The 25,757-nt window shown below is 40.4% G+C and overlaps 4 protein-coding genes across 7 annotated transcripts; 3 read left to right on the top strand and 1 right to left on the bottom strand.

Moving 5' to 3' along the window:
• The first annotated feature begins 663 nt into the window (after window positions 1-663).
• On the top strand, window positions 664-1,822 carry LOC137747617 (probable carboxylesterase 17). Its single transcript, XM_068487760.1, has one exon. It carries the CDS (start codon window positions 822-824, stop codon window positions 1,752-1,754), a length of 933 nt encoding a protein of 310 aa, XP_068343861.1. The 5' UTR covers window positions 664-821; the 3' UTR covers window positions 1,755-1,822.
• A 104-nt stretch (window positions 1,823-1,926) lies between these two features.
• On the bottom strand, window positions 1,927-3,381 carry LOC137747626 (protein BUNDLE SHEATH DEFECTIVE 2, chloroplastic-like). 2 transcript variants are annotated; one of them, XM_068487771.1, is made up of 5 exons: window positions 3,155-3,381; window positions 2,897-2,985; window positions 2,487-2,550; window positions 2,311-2,407; window positions 1,927-2,172 (listed from the first exon to the last, which is right to left on the bottom strand). In XM_068487771.1, the coding sequence occupies exons 1-5, from the start codon at window positions 3,270-3,272 to the stop codon at window positions 2,085-2,087; spliced, it is 456 nt and encodes a 151-aa protein (XP_068343872.1). In that variant the 5' UTR covers window positions 3,273-3,381; the 3' UTR covers window positions 1,927-2,084. The 2 variants fall into 2 exon arrangements, with proteins under 2 accessions (XP_068343872.1, XP_068343880.1); XM_068487779.1 differs by having other exon boundaries at window positions 3,222-3,381.
• Window positions 3,382-15,881: 12,500 nt separating this feature from the next.
• Window positions 15,882-21,297, top strand: LOC137733931 (DEAD-box ATP-dependent RNA helicase 15). 3 transcript variants are annotated; one of them, XM_068473158.1, is made up of 13 exons: window positions 15,882-15,919; window positions 16,005-16,050; window positions 16,158-16,273; window positions 16,495-16,595; window positions 16,987-17,159; window positions 17,259-17,490; window positions 17,591-17,709; window positions 18,392-18,448; window positions 18,568-18,752; window positions 19,346-19,490; window positions 20,038-20,121; window positions 20,207-20,270; window positions 20,878-21,297. In XM_068473158.1, the coding sequence occupies exons 3-13, from the start codon at window positions 16,164-16,166 to the stop codon at window positions 20,886-20,888; spliced, it is 1,281 nt and encodes a 426-aa protein (XP_068329259.1). In that variant the 5' UTR covers window positions 15,882-15,919; window positions 16,005-16,050; window positions 16,158-16,163; the 3' UTR covers window positions 20,889-21,297. The 3 variants fall into 3 exon arrangements, with proteins under 3 accessions (XP_068329259.1, XP_068329264.1, XP_068329250.1); XM_068473163.1 differs by having other exon boundaries at window positions 15,895-16,050; window positions 16,161-16,273; XM_068473149.1 differs by having other exon boundaries at window positions 15,895-16,050.
• Window positions 21,298-22,903: 1,606 nt separating this feature from the next.
• Window positions 22,904-25,757, top strand: LOC137734515 (probable polygalacturonase At3g15720). Its single transcript, XM_068473791.1, has 7 exons — window positions 22,904-23,049; window positions 23,701-23,871; window positions 24,339-24,546; window positions 24,628-24,709; window positions 24,970-25,078; window positions 25,238-25,354; window positions 25,488-25,757. The coding sequence occupies exons 1-7, from the start codon at window positions 22,939-22,941 to the stop codon at window positions 25,755-25,757; spliced, it is 1,068 nt and encodes a 355-aa protein (XP_068329892.1). The 5' UTR covers window positions 22,904-22,938.

The following is a 25,757-nucleotide window of genomic DNA, read 5'->3' as shown; positions in this document are numbered from 1 at the left end:
AAAGTCACTGTTCTAAAAATCCCCGCCAAGCGTCGCCTAGTCCCCGTCTAGGCGTTAGACGGTTAGCCACCGTCTCGATTAATGCTTAGGCGTTTGAAAATTGAGAAAGGATACCTAGATCTACTAAGGCGCCTGCCTAGGCACTCGCCTAGCCCGACTAGACCCGTCTAGACATCCGCCTTAAGTTGTGACTCACTTAGACAGAAAATAAATAACTTTTATTTTGCATTTTATTTTTTTAATAAATTGTAATAGACTTGTTGAATACTTAAAGGAACACACATTATATATTTGTTTTCCATGTTTTTATTATGTTTCAATAACTCATAATATATGTCATTCCATTTTGTAGTTTATGATGAAATCATATATATTTTAAGTATAAACAAACACTTATTTACATGAAATATAATTGATTTAATTAAATCCGCCCATACCTCGTCTAGCCGCCTAGGCATTAGGTTCCAGCCCGCCGGCCGACTAGCCTTAACGTCTTTTAGAACTTGTGTAAAGTTACATGATATTGCATTATTGGTTGGAATTACCGTTTGGAGATATCGTCAAAGTCCGGTCTTGATGTTAGGTAAATCTTTTTGCCCTACACATACATAACGCACCTCTTTGACTTCTAAACTTTTCAGTTCCTCCCACATTTTACCTACCCTTTTTCTAATACCGACTTCTTTTATTATTGGCCAACACACTTTACATGAAGAACCTAACATCATATCTTTTACTAGCACCAACCCTTTATAAACTCTCACAAACTGGGAGACCGTCAGTTGAAGAAACTGGAAGAGCTTCTTTTCGTTTGAAGAATTATGTCCATTGTTGAAGAAGCACCGGACTTTCTTCAAGTTTTTTCCGATGGATCTGTAAAACGCTTTTCACCCGGGGTGGCATCTGCCTCACCAGAATCAACCGACGGATTCAAGTCCAAGGATGTGATTATTGACTCATCGAAACCCATTACGGGAAGGATTTTCCTTCCTGGTAATCCAACATCTTCGAAGAAGCTTCCGGTTGTGGTTAATTTTCACGGTGGTGGCTTCTGCATTGGCTCAACCACATGGCTTGGCTACCATCATTTCTTAGGAGGCTTAGCTGTTGCATCCCAATCCATTGTTGTGTCCGTTGACTATCGTTTAGCTCCAGAGAACCGGCTCCCCGTAGCTTATGAAGACTGCTATTACACGTTCGATTGGCTTAGTCGCCAAGCAAGCTCTGAACCATGGCTAGGCAAAGCTGATCTCTCTCGGGTTTTTCTCACCGGGGACAGCGCTGGAGGGAACATAACTCACAATGTTGCTGTGAAAGCCATTTGCAATCGAATCGGTCATGTCAAAATAAGGGGATTATTGTTGGTACATCCTTATTTTGGGAGTGAAAAGAGAACCGAGAAAGAGATGGCTGAAGAGGGAGCAAAGGATGTGGCGAGCAATGACATGTTTTGGCGACTAAGCATACCTAAAGGCTCCAACCGAGACTATTTCGGATGTAACTTTGAAAAGACCGGACTGTCTGCAACCGAATGGAGCGATGAGTTCCCTGCTGTGGTTGTTTATGTGGCTGGCTTGGATTTTTTGAAAGAGAGGGGAGTGATGTATGCAGAGTTTCTGCAGAAAAAAGGAGTTAAAGAAGTGAAGCTGGTGGAGGCGGAGAACGAGTCTCATGTGTTTCATGTCTTCCATCCCGATTCAGAGGGGGCCGGTTTGCTTCAGAGAAATATGGGTGAATTCATCAGGAGCCATTAGCGATTTCAGATGGCAGTCACTAGGGCATTCTGATATGAACCATTTGTAAAATAACGGAGACATGAACTCCTACTTCTATCTGCATTTTAGTAATCATAGTCATATATGCATGCATGCATGCAAAAAAAAAGCTACTCGAAGCTGTTCATTAAGTTGAAATTCTTAATCAAATTCGACTTGAACCAGCAAATTAACCACATTACAATATGAAATCCCATAAATTTCCATCCATATACAGTAAGTCACAAGACTATATCACTATACTTAGCCAACGTACACAAGTATACAAGTCCAATGCTAGGAAGGTTGTGCAGCTAATGGCATTTTACATCATTCGGGCGTACTATCGGAAGTGCTCATGAAACCTCCGAGAAACCCAGCTCCGTTGCAATTTCCGCACAACATCTCCTTTCTACCACTACAAGCAAAACAAGAACAATGAGAATGAATTGCAAAACGGTTTGTTTCAGTGAGTCTCTACACCCTATACTCTCCAGGAAAACTAGCACATTGTTTTGCCCGAAAATCGTAGTTTGAATGACAGAAAAGGCGTTACCCGCAGAGCCAGCACGAGTCACCGGCTTTAAACCGTCCACCGAAGAGATCAACAGAGTTCACTCCACTACCCTTGCATTGCGAGCACAGAACTGCACCTGCCCAATTCACAGTACAAGAATATAATTTTCCCCAAAACGAAAATTGAACATATATATGCTTTTAGAGTTAGCTTACCATTTGCATCACAATCAGGGCAAATCATGCTGTTCGGTTTTACGCTTTCATTGCTTTTCTCAGCCTATTGGGATGAAAAAAAAACCACCAAAATTTCAGCATGCAACGTATACAAGCATCAAAATTATGTCAATAAAGAAATTGCTGAAACACGAGCGCCTAATCAAAATTATCTTTTAAGCGCCTAATGCAAGACTTTCATTTCCAATCTAACATAATACGTGTTCAACCGTCATTAGGGATGTGGGGCACGTGTTGCCTCTAAGCTTAACACGTGATTAACATGCTCTAATGGTAATACCAAAGTATGATGTGATCATCCAACTCATAGACAATAAACTCGAATACTAGATACTTTGAAAATTAGAAAATAATTCAAGGTTAGATCGGGAAAAAAAAAAGTAAAGAACCTTAGCTTTGAGATTGGTAAATCTAGCGGCAGGAGAATTTTGGAGCAGCTTATCTATTCGAACCAGCTTTTGAGCAGTGTTATGGTTGCCTATCCATCATTGTGCGTACATTGATATAAGTCAGTGATCAAATAACAACTAAGTTTATGAGAAAGAACATTAACAAGCGGAAATTCTAAAATGAACCGGCTCATAGCATGGAACAGTTGAATGAACGACTCAATATACTGCTAAAAATCCAATGGCTAAGGATCCAACCCGCGCATACTATGCTCCGGTCCAAACTAAAAAAGCGGATAACAGGAGGAGAGAAGCGGAGAAAGACCTGGTCGTGGGGTGATTTTCGAGGAACTTGAAGGTGCCAAGTACATAGCATAAGCCATTGGAGAATGAGGAGGGAGCTAGCAAGTTATGATGAAAACTAGTTTGAATGGAGATTGAGTAGGTAGAAAACAAAGAAGAGAGAAGTAGCAGGCTTATCTGCTCGTTTCCACGCAAATGACAAGGCAGCGCGGCTGCTGCCTTTAGCTCCTTTTCTGTCCCTCAAAATTACCATTTTGCCCGTAAACTTAAAATGTGCACAACTTATTTGTTAAAACACCGGTTTTTGCAGGCATTCACGACGATGAGTACCGTCCAAATGACATCGAATATTGATTACTATGTGTCTTGAGCTCAAAGGTCCGACAAAAGACGAAATTTATGCTTCTAGAGTGTTGGAACCCCCAGTCCCACATCGGACAGAGGGAGAAGAGAAGAGTGCTTTAAATAGAAATACCCCTCTCTAATTAACACCGAGGCTGTGGACATCGAAATTTCGGTGAAATGAATGTTGACCAATAATTAAAATTTCAACACTCACGTGTCACATAAATTTTACATGTAGCGTGTGACTCAATGAAAAATCGAAATAAATTGGAAAAGTCATCAAATAGGACACGTGTCATTACTTGGCAGAAATGATTTATTTCATCTGATTATTTAAATCCAAAAATCAAGTTTTGAAATTCTATAAATAGGAAGCCAAGGCATTCATTTAGGGGAAAAAGAAAGGAAGAAAGAGAGAAAGAAAGGAAGAAAGAAAGAAAGAAAGGAAGAAAGAAAGAAAGAAGGGAATTTACATCACACCAAAACCTTGAAGCCTTGAAACTCTAAAGCTCTCAAGCAAATCCCGAAGGATCAAGAAAACACTCTTCGTTCTTCGTCAAACCCTCCTTCAAGGTCAAGCCCCAACGGCCCTTGAAGAACTTCCGCCGACTCAAGATCAAGCCCCGACGGCCCCTTGAAGAAAGTGTTCATCATCCGTTCGTCCTAAGATCAAGCCCCAACGGCCCTTTGGATCAACAACCTCAACAAATCCACACATCCAATCAGTCTTCAAGATTAGGCCCAAAAGCCCTTGAAGATCCGCTCATCCATCAACCCTCAAGATCAAGCCCCGACGGCCTCTTGAAGAAATCCATACACTCAGTCTTCAAGATTAGGCCCAAAAGCCCTTGAAGATCCGCTCATCCATCAACCCTCAAGATCAAGCCCCGACGGCCCCTTGAAGAAATCCATACACCCAGTCTTCAAGATTAGGCCCAAAAGCCCTTGAAGATCCGCTCATCCATCAACCCTCAAGATCAAGCCCCGACGGCCCCTTGAAGAAATCCATACACCCAGTCTTCAAGATTAGGCCCAAAAGCCCTTGAAGATCCGCTCATCCATCAACCCTCAAGATCAAGCCCCGACGGCCCCCTTGAAGAAATCCATACACCCAGTCTTCAAGATCAAGCCCAAAAGCCCTCGAAGATCCGTTCATCAACTGTTCATCCCTAGATCAAGTCCCGACGACCCTTTGGATCAACAGCTCATCCACAAACCTACACCCTACGAAGATAGAATCAGAGGATCAAATTACAAAGAGATTGTAACCCCAAAATCAATACAAACAAAAAATATATTTTGTACACGTATTCTTGTTTCTAGTTTCAGGAATTTTCCGTGTTCACAAATTTGGCACGCCCGGTGGGACAATCTCTACCTCTCATCTCTGTCTCCGTTCAAGATATTCAAGCACAGTCCATGGCTTCAAACAAAGAACAAGTCATGACTATCGGCACTACCTCCATTGAAAAACAGCTGGTTCAGATGAAGGAAACAATTGCAAGGCTGATAAAGATTGCAGAGGAGAAAAACTTGCAAACCGCCGGATTCATCAACCGTCTGGAGGCGCAACATGGTGTCATGGTGAAACCAAGCTCTCTTCCAACTAAGAGGACCGAAGAAGGCTTCAACCCAAATGCCTACGAACTCATGTCAAAGGCTAGGCATGACTTTGCTTCCTCTTCAAATCTTGGAAAGAAGGTTTCAAACACCGTCAACGACAAAGATCGCGACCTCACCAAAACTCAAAAGAAGTTGAAGGAGCATGGTTACGGAGTTGACAACAACCAAAGCACACCTCCAAAATCAATGGCATCAAGCAAGGGACAAGCCGTTCTTGCAACCACCAAGGGAAGAAGCATAAGCACTTCCGCCACGAATGGAGCATCCATTGGCACCACAACCACTCATCAACATGCCGCTTCAAAATTGGTACCGCTAAGCGAGCAAAGGGAACATCAAAGGCGCGAGTCTATCATCAACCTAACCTTGCTGGGGGCACCAAAGCATGCTGCTAAGGCGCATAAGATGACATCCCAAAATGGCCAATGGGTTTCTTCATCAGCACCCTGGATGTCTGAAGGAAAGTCATGCCTATTGGTTGCACAAGTCATGACCATCGGCGTCACCTCTGTTGAAGAACAGCTAGCTCAGATGAATGAAGCAATCGCAAAGCTCACACAGACTGTGGAAGAGAAGGACTTGCAGATTGCCGCACTTGTCAACCAACTAGATGCACTGCCCGACGTAAAAGTCGACCCAAATATTGGCCTATTAAAGAAAGAAGGTGACGAAGAAGAGGAGCCACCAGTGGAGAAAGCTGAAGAGAAGCCGAAGCCAGACCAAGCAATGACATCCATGGGATCTCTCTCTATCCAGCAGCTACAGGAGATGATTGCAAGCACTATCAAGACACAGTACGAAGGAAGCTCGCACGACTCCGTACTGTACTCAAAGCCTTACTCCAAGAGGATTGATGCTTTGAAGATGCCAAGGGGTTATCAGCCCCCAAAATTCATGCAGTTCGATGGAAAAGGCAACCCGAAGCAACATGTCGCCAATTTCATTGAAACTTGCAACAATGCTGGGACAGAGGGGGACTACCTCGTCAAACAGTTCGTGCGTTCGCTGAAAAGTAACGCTTTTGACTGGTACACCGACCTCGAACCCGAGTCTATCAACAGTTGGGACCAGCTAGAAAGGGAATTCCTCAACCGTTTCTATAGCACTCGTCGTACTGTAAGCATGCTAGAGCTGACCAGTACGAAACAGTGGAGAGATGAACCTGTCATCGACTACATAAATAGATGGCGTTCATTAAGCCTGGATTGCAAAGATCGGCTTTCTGAAACCTCCGCCATCGAGATGTGCGTTCAAGGCATGCAGTGGGGACTACACTACATCCTTCAAGGCATCAAACCACGAACATTTGAGGAGTTAGCCACCCGCGCCCATGATATGGAGTTAAGCATCACCCGTCATGGGAAGAAAGAGCAGATCGCCGACTACAAGAATGACAAAGTTTTGGGGCCAAAGGTGGATAAGGCTACGTGGAAACCCACCAAGGAAGCGATGACGGTCAACACAACTCCAGTCAAAACCCATACACGAGGCAAGGCGATTCAAACCGAAGCTTTTCGTGATCAAGAGATACGTAGACGCACTTTGAAGGAGCTTGAGGAGAAGACTTATCCATTCCCCGACTCTGACGTGGCTGCCATGCTAGATGACTTGCTGGAAAAAAAGGTGATCGACCTACCTGAGTGTAAACGGCCAGAAGATATGAACCGTACTGACAGTCCAAGGTACTGTAAATTCCACCGCTTCATTAGTCATCCGACAGAAAAGTGCTTTGTGCTAAAAGATCTCATCATGAAGTTGGCTCAGAAAGGGATCATCGAGCTAGATCTTAATGATGTGGTGAAGTCAAACTATACCACCGTCACTTCTGGCTCTTTGAACTCAAAATCTTCACCTCAACCGCTGGGGGCATGCTCCAAAACCATGTCAGTCAAGTCAAGTGAAGATGAAGGATGGACTTATGTCACTCCAAAGAAAATGCACAAGAAACATAGGTCTCCTCCACAAGTTCACCAATCGGAAATGGGGCAAAGCAGCTACCGTCAACCTTCAAAGCTACATGAAAGTGTTGAGGATGATGAAGTTATGACACAAAGATCGTCCGTTGCCATCACGATGCGCGATTTCTTCCCCAAAGACTTCTTCAATCACTCAGTCAAGACTCCTTGCTATAAAGATTGCAAGGAATGCCTCTCCCAGATCGCTTGACAAATCCACAACAACAATCAAAAGCTCCTCGTTCGCACGAGCCTAAAAGGCGACAATCAAAAGCTCCTCGTTCGCACGAGCCTAAAAGGCGACAACCAAAGCTCCTTGTTCACACGAGCCTAAAAGGTGACAACAAACGCTCCTTGCCTGCACGAGCTGAAACTGCAAACGGCACCAAACGCTCCTGGCCCGCAAGAGCATAAACTGTGTACGGTAAAATCATCATAAAAAAACCATCACTCATTTGAACTACGTTATGACTTATCTCTTCTTTGGAAGAGTACGTAGGCAACTTGAAACTTCAAAACTTCAAGTACAGTCACATCAAAATAAATAAATAAATGTTTCATTAAAGAAAGTCAATTTTATTACAAAAGAAAAAAAAAAAAAATACATATGTTACAATGTATTAGAAAAAATATATATATTCTCTATCCAAAAAAAAAAATTTAAAAAAAAAATTTTTAAAAAAAAAAAAAAAAAAAAAAAATACATGTTAAAATGGGTTTGCACCCATGCCAACTCAAAGAAACAGAAGTTGAATTCCACAAAAAGAGGAGCCCAAATCCAAGCCAGCGAGCCCAGCTACAAATGCCAGGCCCGGGCCCGGCTCTCAAAGCCCGATCTGCGTGTGCTCCTTCATCCATCCCTTCGACTTGCAGTTCTCCATAACATAGGTCACGGCCCATTCTTCCAGCCCACGTTCCTCGTCAACGTCTGCACCGAAAATAAGACCTCCAGATAAGCATCAAATGAGGAAGCCCACTCTCAGCAATCCCTTGGGCTTCGCAGCCAGCAGCGGACGAGCAGCCGCAGAGTGTTGCCATCGCCAGTCTCCTTCATCCTCTTCTACCTCTTTCTGGCAGTCGCGGCTCCAGAGCGACTGTACTCTCTCACTCTCTCTTCATCTTCCACATTTGGATATACTAAATCTACCCAGCTCAAGCTTTTTAGCCATGGCCTCCGAGGCCTTCTGGTTCGGAGCTCTGCTCCTTCTTCTCCCATGTCTCTCAGCCATGGCGAAGCAGACTTACATTGTGCACATGAACCAAACCCCAAGAGCGTGCAAACCACTCTGCAATCAACCATGGTCCTCGATAAGTCCCTTAAAATCACCATTGGCGCGTGTGCTGACCTCCCCACACAAGCTGCGTGGAGTCAAACCAGGTTGTTTTCGAGTTGGGAAATAAAAACACAATTACAGAGAAATTTAGAGTGTCAGAGGTTAGGGGCAAAAATACGTGCAGTATTTGAAGCAAGCACACAGATCTGGATCCCACTCAGAACACTCGACGACTCGAGCACCGTACAACTCACCGGAAAAATCATGATGATCGCCGTGCTCGTCCTCTTCCTGGTAGTCGTCTTCGTCCTCTGCCTCCACCTCTGCGCCAAATATTACTGGTGGCGGGCAAACGAGGACCTCACCTCATCGGCTCCCGGTCAGTCACGGCGGCGGCGGCGGCGGTTCGTTTTCGCTCCCGGGCAGGACTCAGTTGCCACGATGCGACGAGGGCTCGACCCTTTAGTCTTCAGATCCTCTACAGCGAGTGGCGCGTCGTCCTCCTCTGCAAGAAATGCCTCACGCGCGTCGAGTCCTCGGAGCTCTGCTCCTACTGCTTCGCCGCCACCTCGCCGTCGCAGGAGGACTCCTTCACTTGCTGCCAGTGTAATCGGAGAGTACACAGGCGTTGCGATTCCAAGCATCGGTGGATTGAGGAGCGTGATGCAGATCGAGCTGTACGAAAATCACCTGTTCGGCGAATTGCCTGAGAGCATTGGAAATCTGACCTCTCTCCAGAACTTAGATCTCTCTCTGAACGCCTTCACCGAAAAAATCCCAGAAACAATTGCAGGACTGCAATTGGAGTCTCTGAATCTCAACGACAATCTCCTCTCCGTGGAGCTTCCTCCGATCTTGCCCTCCAATCCGAAACTGCAGCAGTTCAAGATCTTCAACAACAGCTTCTCCGGCTCCCTCCCGGAAAATCTCGGCCGATATTCCGATTTGGCAGAAGTCGACGTCTCGACGAACAAGTTTTCCAGTGAGCTGCCGAAGTTCCTCTGTTACCAGAAAAAGCTCTGGAATTTCATCGCAATGGCGAACCATTTCTCCGGAAATTTACCCGATACGTTAAACGAGTGTCATTCTCTCGGATACGTTCGAATCGAATTCAGTGAGCTCCGACCCACCAAACAGAGAGGAAGGTTTGGGTTGTCTACGACTACATGCTTCTCTTCTAATAGCAGAGAGCCTGATTCCGTTGAGGGTCCTCGGAGTCGACACATCTAGGTCCCAAAAGTTGCCGTCCCTCTACCCATATTTTTCTTCACCTCCGCCGGCTCTGCTGTTGCGGCATCGTCCGATTCATCATCATCATCACTTGCGAGACCCGGGGAGTTGGGTGTCTTGAGAAATTCTTTTCAATTTTATCCTTGCTATCTCTACCGCAACGGATGAGCTTGAAAGGTGGGAAATAGATGCATACTACGGTGATAGTTGCTATTGGTGTGAAAGAGCAGAGAACGCAGAGAGGCTTCAGTGGTGGAGGAGCAAATGGAGCTCAAACTCCAACAGTAGCTTGTTCGCTGCCCGTCAACGCCTCCACCGATTGCAGCAGCAACCATCCTTGCTGTCTTTGCCGCTGTCAACTCCTCCCGCGGAGTGTTCCTTCTTCATCTCCACCGATCGAGACATTTGCAGCACTACAAAAAAAAAAAAAAAAAAAAAAAAAAACACAACGGAGATATCACCAAAACGCAGCAACAGCATCCACTAACTACCTCGAGCTCGTCACCCTGGCCACCATGATCAAAATCAACGAAGAGCTTCATTGACCGCTGTCAAACGACTAGCCGGTCTTCAAACTCGACGCCTTACACTCTGCCTCAAGCTCTGGCTGCTTTTGCCCTTCCGCCATGGCTGCTGCCTGTGAATGTGATTAACAAAAACAAAGTTTGTCAACTCACATCTGCTTGCCTCTGCTGCTGCCTTTGAATGTGATTGACAAAATCAAAGTTTGTCAACTCACACCCAAAGATCTCCTCCGTCTTCTCTCGGACTCGGCCTGGGTTTTCACCCACGAACTCAGATTTGCAGATGGCCATATAAAGAAAGAAAAAAAAAAAAAAAAAAAAAAAAAAGTAGCAATGATGATGCTGGGAAGCATCTTTCAAAAGAATAATAAAAAAAAAAAATTAAAAAGAAAAAAAAATATATATATATATATATATATAATAAAAAGAAAGAAAAAAAAAAACAACGGTGGTGCTTCTGGCACCATCTGAAATATATATATAAATGAATGGTGGATCAGTGCCACCGAAAGCAAAGAAAAGTAAAAAAAAATATATAAAAAAAAATAAAATAAAAAAAGGAATAATGATGGACGGTGATGTATATGTTTTATCTGTATTTAGCACAATACACTGAATAAAATAAAGCATGTCCATTAATCTCCAAGAAATTACAAGTGTGTACAAAAAAAAAAAAAAAAAAAAAAAAAAAGATGGAGCTTTCACAAAGGATGTTCACGTGAAGCCCCATTACTTGGCAAAACTCTAGAAGCAGAAGGCATCGGAGCAGAAGGCATCGGAGCGGGAGGCGTTGAAGCTAGAGCATTCCAGGCCTCAATACTTGGCCAAACGCTGGAAGATCCAGGAAAAAGGTGCCTCTGGAGGAAAGACGAAAACCTTTGACGGTCACTTTGAATCCGACCTTCAGACTCTTGCAGCTCATCAAGCTTCCTCTTCATGCCCGTCGAATAGTTGTTTGCAAGCACGTGCAAACTTCTATTCTCATACTTCAGCTGCTTGATCTCTTGCTTGAGACTTTCCACCTCTGCCATCAACGATTCAACCTGACGGGAGCGAGCAAGTAGGCGTTGGCCCATGTTGGACACAGAGCCTGCACACTGAACGCTGAGAGCGAAGGACTCTTGAACGGCCAACTCATCGGACCGTCCTGAAAGCAGCAGACTATCTTCAGGAGTGAGGAGGTTCCTAGCTACTATCGTAGCTGTTGTTGCGTCCTTCATCACAGAGTCTTCACCTGTAAGAGGACCGTTAGAAGATAAAAAAGAAGGGCGCCATACATTACCTTGACGGGGCACAACCGGATCGCTGCTGAGACTCAAATCTAAGCAAAGGTTCGATGAGTTAGTCATTTTTTTCAAAGGTGTTCAGAGAGAATGGGTGGATGAAGATAATTCTCAAAAGGCCGGAGACGATTTTCAAGAATGGGCAATTTTCAAAGTGTGTATGTTGGAGTGATCGATACCTCTGTAAAAAGCCAAGCGACACGACCACCGATTCAAAAATCCGGATTTTCCTGCGTGAAGTTCGGCGACGCGTTCGTGGCTTTTCAGAAAATGCGTTCAACTTTGTCAAAAGATATCTGACAAAGTCGAGAACACGTGGAGGCCATCATCGCAACTATACGTCTTTAGCCGACAAGCGCAAAGTTCGGCGACGCTTTCTCTGCTTTTCAGAAAACGCGTGCAACTTTGTCAAAAGTGGCGCTCGTTCAGAAATCGAAGAGGCGTCGTTCAGAAATCGAAGAGGCGTCGTTCAGATATCGAAGAGACGTTTGTCGACAAGGGTAAAAGAACGGTACCACCACTTGCTATTAAGAAATCCCTATATGTGTCGACCTTCGTCTCTTATGGCAAGGCAGACCTGAAGAAAATGCCCAACTCTTCCTTACCTCTGAGGGCGCACTCCCAGCAAAGCCTCTCGAAATACTCAATTCTTCTTCTTCCTTTGAGAAAACCTATTCAACCTTTGAAGATACCAGATGCCTGGAGTACAGATGACCCAGGAGGAAACGATAGATTGAAGCATGTGCTGATTCATTCACCGCTTCTTCAAAAGCAAAGGTATCTCATATCATCAAGGGCGAAAGCATAGGTATCTCATATCATGCTTTTTCCCTATCTTTTCCTTTGCCCTTGTTCTCACCTGCCAAGACAAGGACAGAGGAAGCAATATGTCGGAACCTCCACTCAAACCAGTTGCCACCAAGGAGTGAAGCACCATTTAAATGCAAAGGTTGCATTCAACTCCTGCATCGGAGGACAAATACTACAAGAAAAGATGCTAAACCTGCATAAGGAAATACCACTTCTGCAAAGGGGAGCAAGTAAGGCAAGTGAAAATGATACATCGAAGCATGTGGAGACAAGCATAACAAATATATGTGCTGATTCATTTGCTGCTTCTTCGAAAGCAAAGGTATCTCATATCACGCTTTTTTCCCTGTCTTTTCCTTTGTCTTTGTTATTACTCGCATGGCAAAGTAAAAGAGAGCAGTCAGCGGCACTTGGAGTCAGTCTTCCGATCTGGAACCGACTACCTGGAATCTATTCCTGATTGCTTACCTAGTATTGCTCTCGAATAGTCATCTTCAACGGTTGATACACTGCCAGAGAAGGGACAAGGAAACTTCAATCTTTCCAACCCTCTTCAATACGAATTGGAAAGATTGAACAAAGAAACAGGTCAGCACCTCCACCTTGTACTTGCCTGCCATATCCTGAAACCGCTCGTAGACCTTCGGGGGGAGACCAAAAGAATCCTGCTGCCCAGTTCAAGAGTAGCACAAAGGAAAATCAACGAGCGGAGGAGACCAGAAGAATCCTCCAGCCCAGTTCAAGATCAAGCCTCAATGGCCCTTGAAGAAATCACAAGTCCGATTCAAAATCAAGTGTTCACCACCCTGGAATCAAATTCAACTCCAGATAAAAGGAGTAAGTTCAGACCTTCGGAGGAGACCAAAAGAATCTTCCAGCCCAGTTCAAGATTAAGCTTGTGGAAAATCAACGATTGGAGGAAACCAGAAAATCTTCCAGTCGAACTCAAGATCAAGCCTCGATGGCCCTTGAAGAAATTTCCAGCTCAATTCAAGATCAAGCCTCGACGGCCCTTGGGTTGACATCTACATTAAGGGACTTCAAAACGCATCTTCTACACGTGACAAGCACATGTCTACGACGCGCCTTGAAGTGGGGGCATTTGTGGACATCGAAATTTCGGTGAAATGAATGTTGACCAATAATTAAAATTTCAACACTCACGTGTCACATAAATTTTACATGTAGCGTGTGACTCAATGAAAAATCGAAATAAATTGGAAAAGTCATCAAATAGGACACGTGTCATTACTTGGCAGAAATGATTTATTTCATCTGATTATTTAAATCCAAAAATCAAGTTTTGAAATTCTATAAATAGGAAGCCAAGACATTCATTTAGGGGAAAAAGAAAGGAAGAAAGAGAGAAAGAAAGGAAGAAAGAAAGAAAGAAAGGAAGAAAGAAAGAAAGAAGGGAATTTACATCACACCAAAACCTTGAAGCCTTGAAACTCTAAAGCTCTCAAGCAAATCCCGAAGGATCAAGAAAACACTCTTCGTTCTTCGTCAAACCCTCCTTCAAGGTCAAGCCCCAACGGCCCTTGAAGAACTTCCGCCGACTCAAGATCAAGCCCCGACGGCCCCTTGAAGAAAGTGTTCATCATCCGTTCGTCCTAAGATCAAGCCCCAACGGCCCTTTGGATCAACAACCTCAACAAATCCACACATCCAATCAGTCTTCAAGATTAGGCCCAAAAGCCCTTGAAGATCCGCTCATCCATCAACCCTCAAGATCAAGCCCCGACGGCTTCTTGAAGAAATCCATACACTCAGTCTTCAAGATTAGGCCCAAAAGCCCTTGAAGATCCGCTCATCCATCAACCCTCAAGATCAAGCCCCGACGGCCCCTTGAAGAAATCCATACACCCAGTCTTCAAGATTAGGCCCAAAAGCCCTTGAAGATCCGCTCATCCATCAACCCTCAAGATCAAGCCCCGACGGCCCCTTGAAGAAATCCATACACCCAGTCTTCAAGATTAGGCCCAAAAGCCCTTGAAGATCCGCTCATCCATCAACCCTCAAGATCAAGCCCCGACGGCCCCCTTGAAGAAATCCATACACCCAGTCTTCAAGATCAAGCCCAAAAGCCCTCGAAGATCCGTTCATCAACTGTTCATCCCTAGATCAAGTCCCGACGACCCTTTGGATCAACAGCTCATCCACAAACCTACACCCTACGAAGATAGAATCAGAGGATCAAATTACAAAGAGATTGTAACCCCAAAATCAATACAAACAAAAAATATATTTTGTACACGTATTCTTGTTTCTAGTTTCAGGAATTTTCCGTGTTCACAGAGGCCTTTTGTGATAAAACCCCACACCTGAAGATTGTGCAGGTGGTTAAGTGGGGACAGTATCGGTATTGTTGGAGTGCGCCCTCGGCCCGTCGACCTGAAAATTTCCACATAGAGGCATTTTGGTCATTTCACATTAAGAGAAGCTATTTTACAAAGAAAATTAGGGAAGAGTTGTAATACTGGAGAAACTGGATGTCATAAATAGATGCATTTTTGGAGGTTGGTTACAAGTCAAGCCCAATAGGGGTGAGAAAGTGGGTGGTACAGGGTTAGGATCAACTCCTTATACAATGACATGGTTGGCCTTTATCCAAACTTCGGAATGTTGTCTACTTGTTTGGATCGAGAAAATCATAAATTACCAAAAAGAAAAATAATTAAATATTAGAGCAATTTCTTTCGAATCAATTTATAACTTGAATTTTCCAAGTATGTATTACGAATCGTAACACGAGCCTTGCATATATATATATATTTTTTGTGCGTATTGAATTAGAAATCTTCTTTTTTTTTTTTTTTTTTTTTTTTTTAAGAAAGTAATATTTGCTTCATGTCAGTGTTGTAGAGATTTTTTTTTTCTTTTTGGTTTTTTAACAAATACTTTTTTCTCGTATGATTAGGACCAAAAATCAACTACAGTCACTCAACTTTTTTTTTTTGTTTTTTGAGTTAAATGATAGATTTTATTAGATTAGATGTTAGATTAGTCACCAATGATGTTTGAATTCACACCGTCATGCAATGACTTAACACATTTCCATTACTGTAGTAAATAGTCACTTGTTACCATGAAAATAAAGAAAGAAAAAATAATGTTTTAAAAAAGAAAAAAAGGTAAATTGTAGCAATGGTCCCTCAACTTTAATCAAATTGGAGCAATGGTCCTTCATCTAAAAATCTATTACTATTGGTCCCTAACTCATCAAAATGTGTAGTTATCATCATTTTCATCAACTTCGTCAAAATTTTGTTAACATGAATTATGTTGGAATGACAATTGCTATAATTGGGATCGCTCAACTCATCAAAAGGTGTAACTATGGTCATTTTCGTTAACTTCGTCAGAATTTTGTCAAAACAAGTTATGTTGGAAGGACCATTGCTACAATTGAATTAGAGTTGAGGGACCATTACTCGAATTAGGTTAAAGTTGAGGGACAATTTCTTTAGTTGGATTAAAGTTGAGAGACCACTAATAATGAATTTTTAATTGAAAGACCATTGCTACAATTTACGCAAGAAAAAATCCTGAAAAATCTTTTTGCAATTGCGGACAACCCCAAGGGCAATTCTGGGACGCAGCTACATATATATGCGGCTCCCAATTACTGGAACCCTATCACTTACACTATCTCTTGCTCTCCTCTTTCGTCGAGGTCTCGTCCCTCTCTCTCCGCTCTCTCTCTCTCTAACAACAAAAATTTTCAAATTCGCGTTTTCAGCTAACTTTTTCAATTGCAGAATCTCCAAAACTCAATACTTTCACTCTTAATTCTTCCTAACCCAGGTATAATTCTCTATCTCCAAAACCCTAATTTATCCGATTCAAAGTTCAAAACCCTAATTTGCGTCTCGAGCTTCGAAAAACCCTAATTGGATGTCTCCATTTCTCAGCAGAACATGGGCGAAACAAGGGACGACGTCTACGACGAGGAGCTCGTCGATTACGAAGAAGAGGAGGAGAAGGCCCCTGACTCTGCGGCTAAAGTCAACGGCGAAGCCCCCAAAAAGTGAGTTTTTGTTCTACGGATTTGCTTACTAATTTTTTTTTTCAGTTCGTTGTTTGGTCGATCGGAATTAAAAATTCAACCTTTTCGTTATTCTAATTGCTTATTATCTGTTGCTTGCATATGATTGTTGTAATTCAAAATCTGATCGTAATGCAGAAGTATTCTGATTGCAATTGAATATTATTTAGGTCTAAGTTATGCTCGTAATTGCTTTTTTGCAGGGGATATGTTGGAATTCACAGTTCAGGGTTCAGAGATTTCCTTTTGAAGCCTGAGCTTCTTCGGTCTATTGTCGACTCTGGATTTGAGCATCCTTCTGAAGGTAAACTCTTGAACTTAGACTTTTCGATCGCTATTTTGTAGCCGAAGTCAAACCATGTTATCTTGATTTTTTTTTCCTGTTTCATCGGTGAAGTTTATGATTATGTTTTTTGGTCATATAAGTATATTTGAATCCCCATTATGTTATTTTTATCAATCTATTTCTTTGTCGGTTAAATATTTAACTTCTCGGGCCTCTTCTCATTTGTTTTCTTTTATGTGCTTAGTTCTAATTCAGTTTAGTTCATGTTTTTCAGGTAATTTGTCCTACTATCATAATCTTGAATTCAGAGAACTATTAGAGTTTCGGTAAAGACTTTCATAAAAAGATTGGAGACGTTATGTTTTACTTACCAATGGTTCCTTCGATGCGGTTTTCTTTGGTTCATCAGTGCAACATGAATGTATCCCTCAAGCTATCCTCGGAATGGATGTTATTTGTCAAGCTAAATCTGGGATGGGAAAAACTGCTGTTTTTGTTCTATCATCTTTACAGCAGATTGACCCTGTCGCAGGCCAAGTCTCTGCCCTTGTCCTTTGCCATACTAGAGAATTAGCATACCAGGTACATTTGGGATCTGATTATAATAGTAATGTGCTACTGAATTTTTTTCCATCTGTTCATGTTTATACAATACTAATTTGTCATTGAACTCTTGTGTAGATTTGTCATGAATTTGAGAGGTTCAGTACATACTTGCCTGATCTCAAGGTTGCTGTCTTCTATGGTGGTGTTAATATCAAACTTCACAAAGATTTACTGAAAAATGAATGCCCGCACATTGTTGTTGGAACTCCCGGAAGAATACTAGCACTGGCAAGAGATAAAGACCTCTCCTTGAAGAATGTGAGGCATTTTATCCTTGATGAATGCGACAAGATGCTTGAATCACTCGGTATGGATTTTACCTATTTTGAATTTTGGTTGTGCTCTGATTTTTATTTATGTCTCAGTTGGTGTCCCGACATCTTAATATTTGCTTCTACTCAATGCAGACATGAGGAGAGATGTGCAGGAGATCTTCAAGATGACGCCTCACGATAAGCAAGTGATGATGTTTTCCGCAACACTCAGCAAAGACATCCGCCCGGTTTGCAAGAAATTTATGCAAGATGTAATGTCCCATGGCCGAATCTACTTCAATTTTGAAGTCTCTTTTTTCATAATCCCACATTCTCCAAGAGATTTTGTAATTAAGTCGAATCTGGTGGTTACATAACGTGCTTACCGTTGGCATCATGTTTATTTGGATCCATAGTCAGCCGTTTATTTGGAATTTGCGGCTTGACAAGGGTGTTCATCTGGAGTAAAAAGCGAGAGTAAGACACAAAGGAGGCCATCTACTAGGAGTTCTCTCAGTTGTGGGATAAGTGCCTTGCAATCTGCATTAGTATTTCCTTAGGTTTATCTTCCTCGTTGGGTTTGGCTTTTTTGTTTTTAGTAAGTTATCTGGTGGGTTTAAATTTGTAGTCCAGTGTATTGGCATTATTTTCCAGTCAAGGGTGAGAGCGGTTGGGTGGGTGGGTGGGTCGGCGGTGTTGGGGAGCGGGGGTACTCATGTTGGTGTCCCCCACTGGGATCAGCCTTGGTCAGCAGTCAAATTTCTTAATAGATTGTATTGAGCGTCAAAGGTGGTGGCTTAAAGTGATTTAGAAAAAGTTAACTTCCAAGGAGACAAAACAGATGGAGCGGAATCTTGATTCAGGAGATGTGCATCCGTCATTCATTTCGTTCTGGATTCTATTAGCTTGAGGAAGGCCCCTAATATGATTTACTGTGACATTTGTTCCTTTCAGCCTATGGAAATATATGTTGATGATGAAGCCAAGTTGACCTTGCATGGTCTAGTGCAGGTATTTAGTTTGCAAGTGGTCTTTTAGTTTTTACACTTATTTATTCATATAATTATTACCTTTCACTGTTCCTTCATAAAAATAAACTAGAATCTTACCTCAATAATCTAAAATTTCAGCACTACATCAAGTTAACCGAGGCAGAGAAGAACCGCAAGTTGAATGACCTCCTTGATGCATTGGACTTCAATCAAGTTGTTATATTCGTCAAAAGCGTTAGCAGAGCTGCTGAGCTGAACAAACTGCTTTCAGAGTGTAACTTTCCCTCTATATGCATCCATTCTGGAATGAGCCAAGAAGAAAGGTTTGTTACTAATTCCTATATATTATTATTCCATATTGTATTCCTTGTCGAGTTTTTACTTCTTGTTACTCTTGACACTTTTTTGTCACAAATTTTGTTTTTATTGGATTGGGATATTTCATTACCCCAACTTTTGCTTTAGTTGATCTTAGTAGTTTATGTCATTTTCCATCTTTAAATCAAAGTTTGCTCAACAGTTTTATAAAATTTGATTCAAACTATTAGCTAACCAGCTTTGTTTTGGTGTTTATTATACTGTGTATTTATTTATAAAGTTAATGTTTCAGTGTCTTATATTTTTTTTTCTTCTCTCTATATACTTGTCTGGTGTTATATAAATGTTATTTTTCTCAAGTTGCATGCCTGGTGATTCTTGTGCTTTAGAGTTTTTTCATACTTTTAAATTGATGTTATAGGCAATGAGTACTCTCTCCGGTTATCTTCTGGTGTTTGTGTCCCACTGCCCCTACTTCTCTCCTCTGATTGCCCTTGTGTCATTTAAAATGTCTTGTTGAACTTGTCGTCATTTTTTGGCCTAGTTATTTCAATTTGGGAGGTTGACCGTTTAATTTTAAATTGTATCTCTTTTGTAGGTTGAAGCGGTACAAAGGATTCAAGGAGGGTCAGAACAGGATTCTCGTGGCAACTGATTTAGTCGGTAGAGGAATCGACATTGAGCGTGTTAACATTGTTATCAACTACGACATGCCAGATTCTGCTGACACTTATTTACACAGGGTAAGTTGATATTATGGTTTGATTCTTGAAATAAGTCTTGTCTAACTGAATTTTAGCTTATGTATTGTCTTTTGATTAGCGTCTGTTTATCTTTTCTTTTTGGGTATTGTGGTGCATAATTATATGCCTTTGGTTCCTTTCCATAAAAGGAAAACTAAGAAAGAATTCTAGTTTTTCTTTTGGGGTTACTTGTAGCTGGAAGAGAGGCCTGATATTGAAAATGTATTTTGATGATCATAATGCATGAGCATTTATGCGGTGTGGTTTACTGTTCATATAAATATAGATTAAAATGCAATTCTATTACATCTTTTGTCTCTTATGTGAATGGCTGGCAACTAATTTATATTCATATGTAATAGATCTGCTACGTTAAGAGTCTATTATAGTTTTTGGGTACAGAATAAGATCATTTACATTGTGCCTGGTTACAAAGATGGATGGTAGTAGGTAGTAGTATTCTGATGGTTAACATGATGATGAACAGCTAACACATTCACGAATATATCTTGGATCTAAGTTCTTGCTTTCACGTAAATTCTGACAGGTTGGCAGAGCTGGTAGGTTTGGCACCAAAGGTCTTGCTATTACGTTTGTTTCATCCGCAGCAGACTCTGATGTTCTAAATGATGTACGAAATTAGTTATCCACGTGTGTTCTCTTCTGTTTATTGTAATTTTTCCGTTGTTTTAAACTTATTGGGCATGCAAATGCAGGTTCAGGAGAGGTTTGAGGTTGACATAAAGGAGCTTCCTGAACAGATCGATACTGCCACATACAGTATGTTTTCTTTGCTGGATATTTTTTTTCTGGTGTTTTGCTTTATAGCCAACTTTTTATTTTTGGTCTAAAGGTCAGAAAATAACTGATTGGAATTAGGAAACAGAAACACCTGTATCACATTTAACAATCTTCTCAGATTTGTTTTTATTTTGACTGTACAACACCGATAATTTGCCTTTCTTCAGTAAAAAATATTTTTAACAATTAACATCCCCAGTTTTTTATTCTTGAACAGAAAAAATGAGATAATAAAAAACAAAAGACCTATCTTTTGGGGTTTCCCTAAGTATCTAACCTCGCCACTTTTATGTTTTATGAATTTTTTTTATTCTGTTTTATTTAGGAAAAGAATTAGGGTTTATTTTTCTAATGAAAACAGTTAGCAACTTAACCACATGGCAGTAAATGGTTGATATTTTCCTTCTCTTTCCATTAATGTCCTGCTATTTCTTCATCGTTTAGTTTACCAGTTTTGATATGTCAATCGTTACTGCAAGTCAGACCATAATTCTAATTTACTACTCGCGTCTAGCCCTTCCTGTGCTTCTGACAGGTGATTAGCTGAATTTACGCGTTCCTAATGCACTATCTTCTTTGTATGCAGTGCCATCTTAATTGAAGTTTACATCTCAGTATGAAGGCATCATTTGCACTGGTGGTGGAGGGTGTTGCAAACCGTTCTGTTATTTTATCAGACTGATTTTGAACGATTTGTTTTATGCAGTAGAAGCTCGACGCTGATGTATAAGTGTTTTTAAATATGGGTGTGTAGAAATTTGCGGTCCTCCACAACCTGTTACCCGGTAGGGCTTGGTTTGAGATGTTAGCAGAGTTGGAAATTTTAGAATTCATTTGCAGTATTATGTATGAAGTACCAGCCATCTCGCAGGGTCGGTTAAAACAGAAGGGATGAGACACTAGGAGGAGGGAGAACAAAGAAAATGTTATTTGCTTTAATATTATTTCATGTCGGTATTGAGACTTTACTATGAAGATTTTGTTCGACGTTATTTCTGTTCTTATTTTTATATCGGTATCTGATAATGCAAGATTTCTGAATTCCGAATTCATTTCTATTGGGGAAATGATGATGTCGGAAAAACTGTTTGTAACAGTTCTGTTCGAGAAAGGATAAAAAGCATTTTTTACATTGTTGTTTAATCATATTTGTTGTTTTTGTTTAATTTATATAATTCAACGGTTAAATAAAAAAAATGATCGTGTGAGAGGCTTAAAATGACCGAAGTGTCCCCGTTACTATTTTGGTAAATTACGAAGTCCAACACACTAGTGAACTGGTTCTAGTGACTCTTTGTCATAATCACACACTCACCCATTTGCAATATTTGGGACATCTCCAATGTACCCGAAAGTTTTTTCAGACTCAAATCGGAAACTTTAAAACCTATAAATGATGGCTTTTAAGTCGAACCATAACTTATGTTTGGGGAATTGATTGACAAGCTACTCTCTTCTTCAATGCACCAGCACTAAGATGCATTGACGAATACGATGTAACTCACAGGATGCGAGGAGTTTTTCGGTAGTACAGTTTCACATTGTTATATAGTGTTTTTAAGTCACTTATGCTAAATACACAGTATCTGTTTATCAATAAATTATAACTGATATCCGCCTATATTTAATACGTGAATTAATAAGAATACATGAAGGTGTAACTGTTGCAACCAAAAATGTTTTTCACAAGTCATAGTGTTCCCCGAATTGAGATCTCAATTTTGAGTCTGTATAGAGCACTTTCTCATAAATTATAAACCATCGAACTGAGTCAAACACCATGAGCCATGGCAATAAACACTTTCCCCATCTGCAGTTATGTGTTTTGGAATAACAGGAAAGAGAGTTAATAGGAGGCAGTTCTTTGCTCCAATACTGTTCCTATTTATAGAAGTCGGGCCAAGTTGATGTAAACCATGCCTAAAACTTTTGACAAAGCCATTTCTTCAGTGGATATTATATTCAAAATGGTATCCATATACAAGAATTTCTACATCCTTTTTCATCTTGCAATCCTATTATCTGTAAGTTAGTTTTTACTAGCTAGTACTACGACTATATTTGGGAATATGTATTTATATACATACATACATATACATGCATAGAATAGAGAATTTTTTATCGGTCTATGGCACACATAATAGGTGGTATAAGATTTCACATGTCTGATGTCTCACTTCTAGTGTATTTGGAGTACTCCGAAAATTTGCTCACACGAAATGTTAATAAATCAGGCATATATTATCATTCTCTAAGTTAGTATAACTACTACATATATATTTCATGCAGGAACTACTGCGCACCAGTTTGATGCTTTATATTGCTTTAACGAGTTTTGTGCTTGGCGCTGTGGATGAAACCCGAAGTAATATTTTTAACGTGCTTGACTATGGCGCCTTTGCAGATGGCCAGCACGATGATTCCGAAGTAATAAATATCTTCATGCCTTCAACTTTGTGTCTGCAGTTTTTTTACTGTAATTAGTTAATTACGTTTTAATTCTTAAATCCTCAAAGTTGCCTTCTAAGATATATATATATATATATATATATATATATATGTATATATATATCTTGTGCAATGAAAGGCCTTTTTAAAAGCATGGAAGGAGTTGTGTGAAGCTGAAGGAAGTTATTATGGTCTGCCAATGCTTGAAATACCTTGCGGAAAGACATTTAAACTGAAACCTGTGCATTTCCAGGGCCCCTGCAAGTCGAGATCAGTTCAAATTAAGGTACTAATTAATTTGTTCATTGGAGCATTTTGAAAATGTCAAAGTAGTATTCAGATAGCAGAAAACGTTTTTGGTAGTTAGTTATGGTTGAAATAAATAAAAAATGCTTTTTTGGGAGCTTCTAACCAGTATAAGTTGTTTCATATGTGTTCCATCGATGGACTCAAATTCGAATCCTTCTTCTTGTAGTGTAGAATATCACCGGTATTAAAAAAAGTAACTGAAAAGTTGGATTATATTTTTGTAAGAATAATTAATAATGGAAAATCATGAGAGTTTTTAACTAAAGCTCTAATACTGCATGTAAGAATAATCTGTTCTTTAAAATTCGAAGAAGATAAGTCATAGCTTGACTTCAAGAGTAAGTTTCTCCTCTCTTGCACAACAATATGCTCGACTTACAATACATCTAAGTCCATTAATGAGCTGCCTATTCTGTGAGAGCTCTGACTACTATTTATATTGAAATAATCCTATTAAAATCGTGTAGGATCCGAAACTGACATATAATTCTAATCGAACTATGAGTGCTAAGTATCAAGATTCATTTAAAGCATTATGACCGGTTCTAACTCCCACTGTCATGCTCACATTCTAACAACTTTTGGATCGATTATTTACAGTTTTATTCAGTATTCAAATTGATCAATTGAAACTTAATTTTGCTGGATGCAGTTTTTTGGAACTATCATTGCTCCTGCGTATATAAGTGGATGGACTGGTTGTGTTGGAAATAGCTGGCTACTATTTTCAAACGTGGACAACCTCATGATCAATGGATCGGGAAAGATTGACGGCCAGGGTGAAAATTGGTGGCATAAACCAAAGGAACACCACAAACACAAAGTACACATTTCTCATTCTATGTGCATATTAACCTTATCCATATTACATCATGACATAGGTAACCAAACTTTAATTTATGTCCAGGAAATAATCAGATACCAGTCTCTCGATTTTCAGGGTAAAGGAAACTGCTATAGTCCTACAGTAAGACCACTCTTCTTAATATTGTCGAAACATATTAGGAAAGTGATTTTTAAACACTCATTTTCACACTCCGCACTTTTGTTATATTTAACATTTGCATTGAATAAATTAAAAGAGAATCAAGGAACATGATTAAAAAAAAAGATATGTATAGAGCGATAAAAAAAATCATTTCTCACTTTTAATTTATAATAGAAATTTAGGTAAGAAGTGGCTAATTAGTTATAAGATAAATCCTAAAAGAAATTTTAGCCCCTTCTTTTAAACTAAAAACAATCCCAATAAAAGAAGTGTCTAATTAGTTACGTGTGATTGTATTGCAGGCTTTACGGCTCAGCAACTGCTCTAATCTTCATCTTAGGGGACTTACTCATGTTAATAGCCCAAGAAGCCATATTTATATCGGTAACAGTGAAAATGTAACTCTCACTCATCTCAATATAACTGCACCTGAATCAAGCCCTAACACTGATGGAATTGATCTCTCAAGCTCAAAAAATGTGAGCATCCATGAAAGTACCATTGCAACTGGTAATCCCAATATCTGTTACTTAATTACGTGGTTCTGTTCGTATTAATAAAAATAATGATTTTACTTTTTATTGATTTTAGGGGATGACTGCATTGCTATCAAGGGAAATTGTTCCAAGATCAATATTACAGGGATTATGTGTGGCCCAGGGCATGGTATAAGGTTTGTCAATGACCTAATTTCTCTTTTGTTGATATACAACCTACATAAAAGAGAAGCTTACATGAAATAGATACAATGTGTGCATCTCACAAGAATAAAAAAAAGGGGCCTTGGAGCAAGTGTTTTCACATGAGTTTCTTTAGATTACCAAATTCAAATTCGATTTTGCTCACTCTATCCACAAGACAAGAGATGGAGCAAAAACATATATATGAAAGAATATATTATAAAATGAATTAGAACTTTGTTTGATCTTGTAGCGTGGGAAGCCTTGGAGCACAAGGAGCGTTTGAAACAGTTGAAGAAGTGTTCGTGGGAAACTGTACCCTCACAGGGTCCATGTATGGAGCAAGGATCAAGACCTGGCAGGTAGCGTTTAGGGACAACAATATTTTGGGCCAAACTTTATAATTAACGAGTAGTGTTCGTTAGCTACAATGAATGTGGACCACACATTTAGACAGGAACTATCAGTTACTTGATCAATAACTTCAATTTAAGCATCTCATAAACATTGTTGTTTATCAGGGAGGTTCAGGGTACGCCAGGAACATCCATTTCCAACACATCCATCTTAGGGAAGCCAAAAATCCGATCATCATTGACCAGTTTTACTGCAATGGTCGACACGACTGCAAAAATTCGGTAAAGATATACATGAGTTTTGATAACATATTGACTGTTATTAAAAAAAAAAAAAAAAGTTTTAGTTAATTACACATGCAAAATTTCTAATTATTTTGTGCAATTAATTAATTAATTAATGTTGCAGACGGAGGCAGTGTCAGTGAGCAATGTTACATATTTTGGTGTGAGGGGAACTAGTGCTAGGAAGGATGCAATCACATTGAAGTGTGCAAGTACAAATTGCACCAACATTTCAATGAACAAGATTAACATTTCATCATGGGACTATGGAAGTGAGGTTTCTGCTTATTGTCTGAATGTAAAAGGAACATCAAGCTGCTCCACACCTACTGTGCCTTGCCTGAACGGTGTTTGCGAGGGTGGAGGTGACTGTGGAAGTGAAGATTTTGTCTTTTATTAA

The sequence above is a fragment of the Pyrus communis genome, chromosome 1, assembly GCF_963583255.1.
Source record: "Pyrus communis chromosome 1, drPyrComm1.1, whole genome shotgun sequence".
NCBI classification, from domain to species: Eukaryota; Viridiplantae; Streptophyta; class Magnoliopsida; order Rosales; family Rosaceae; genus Pyrus; species Pyrus communis.
The sequence above is the reverse complement of the archived record's forward strand: the minus strand, read 5'-3'. Positions and strand labels throughout refer to the sequence as shown.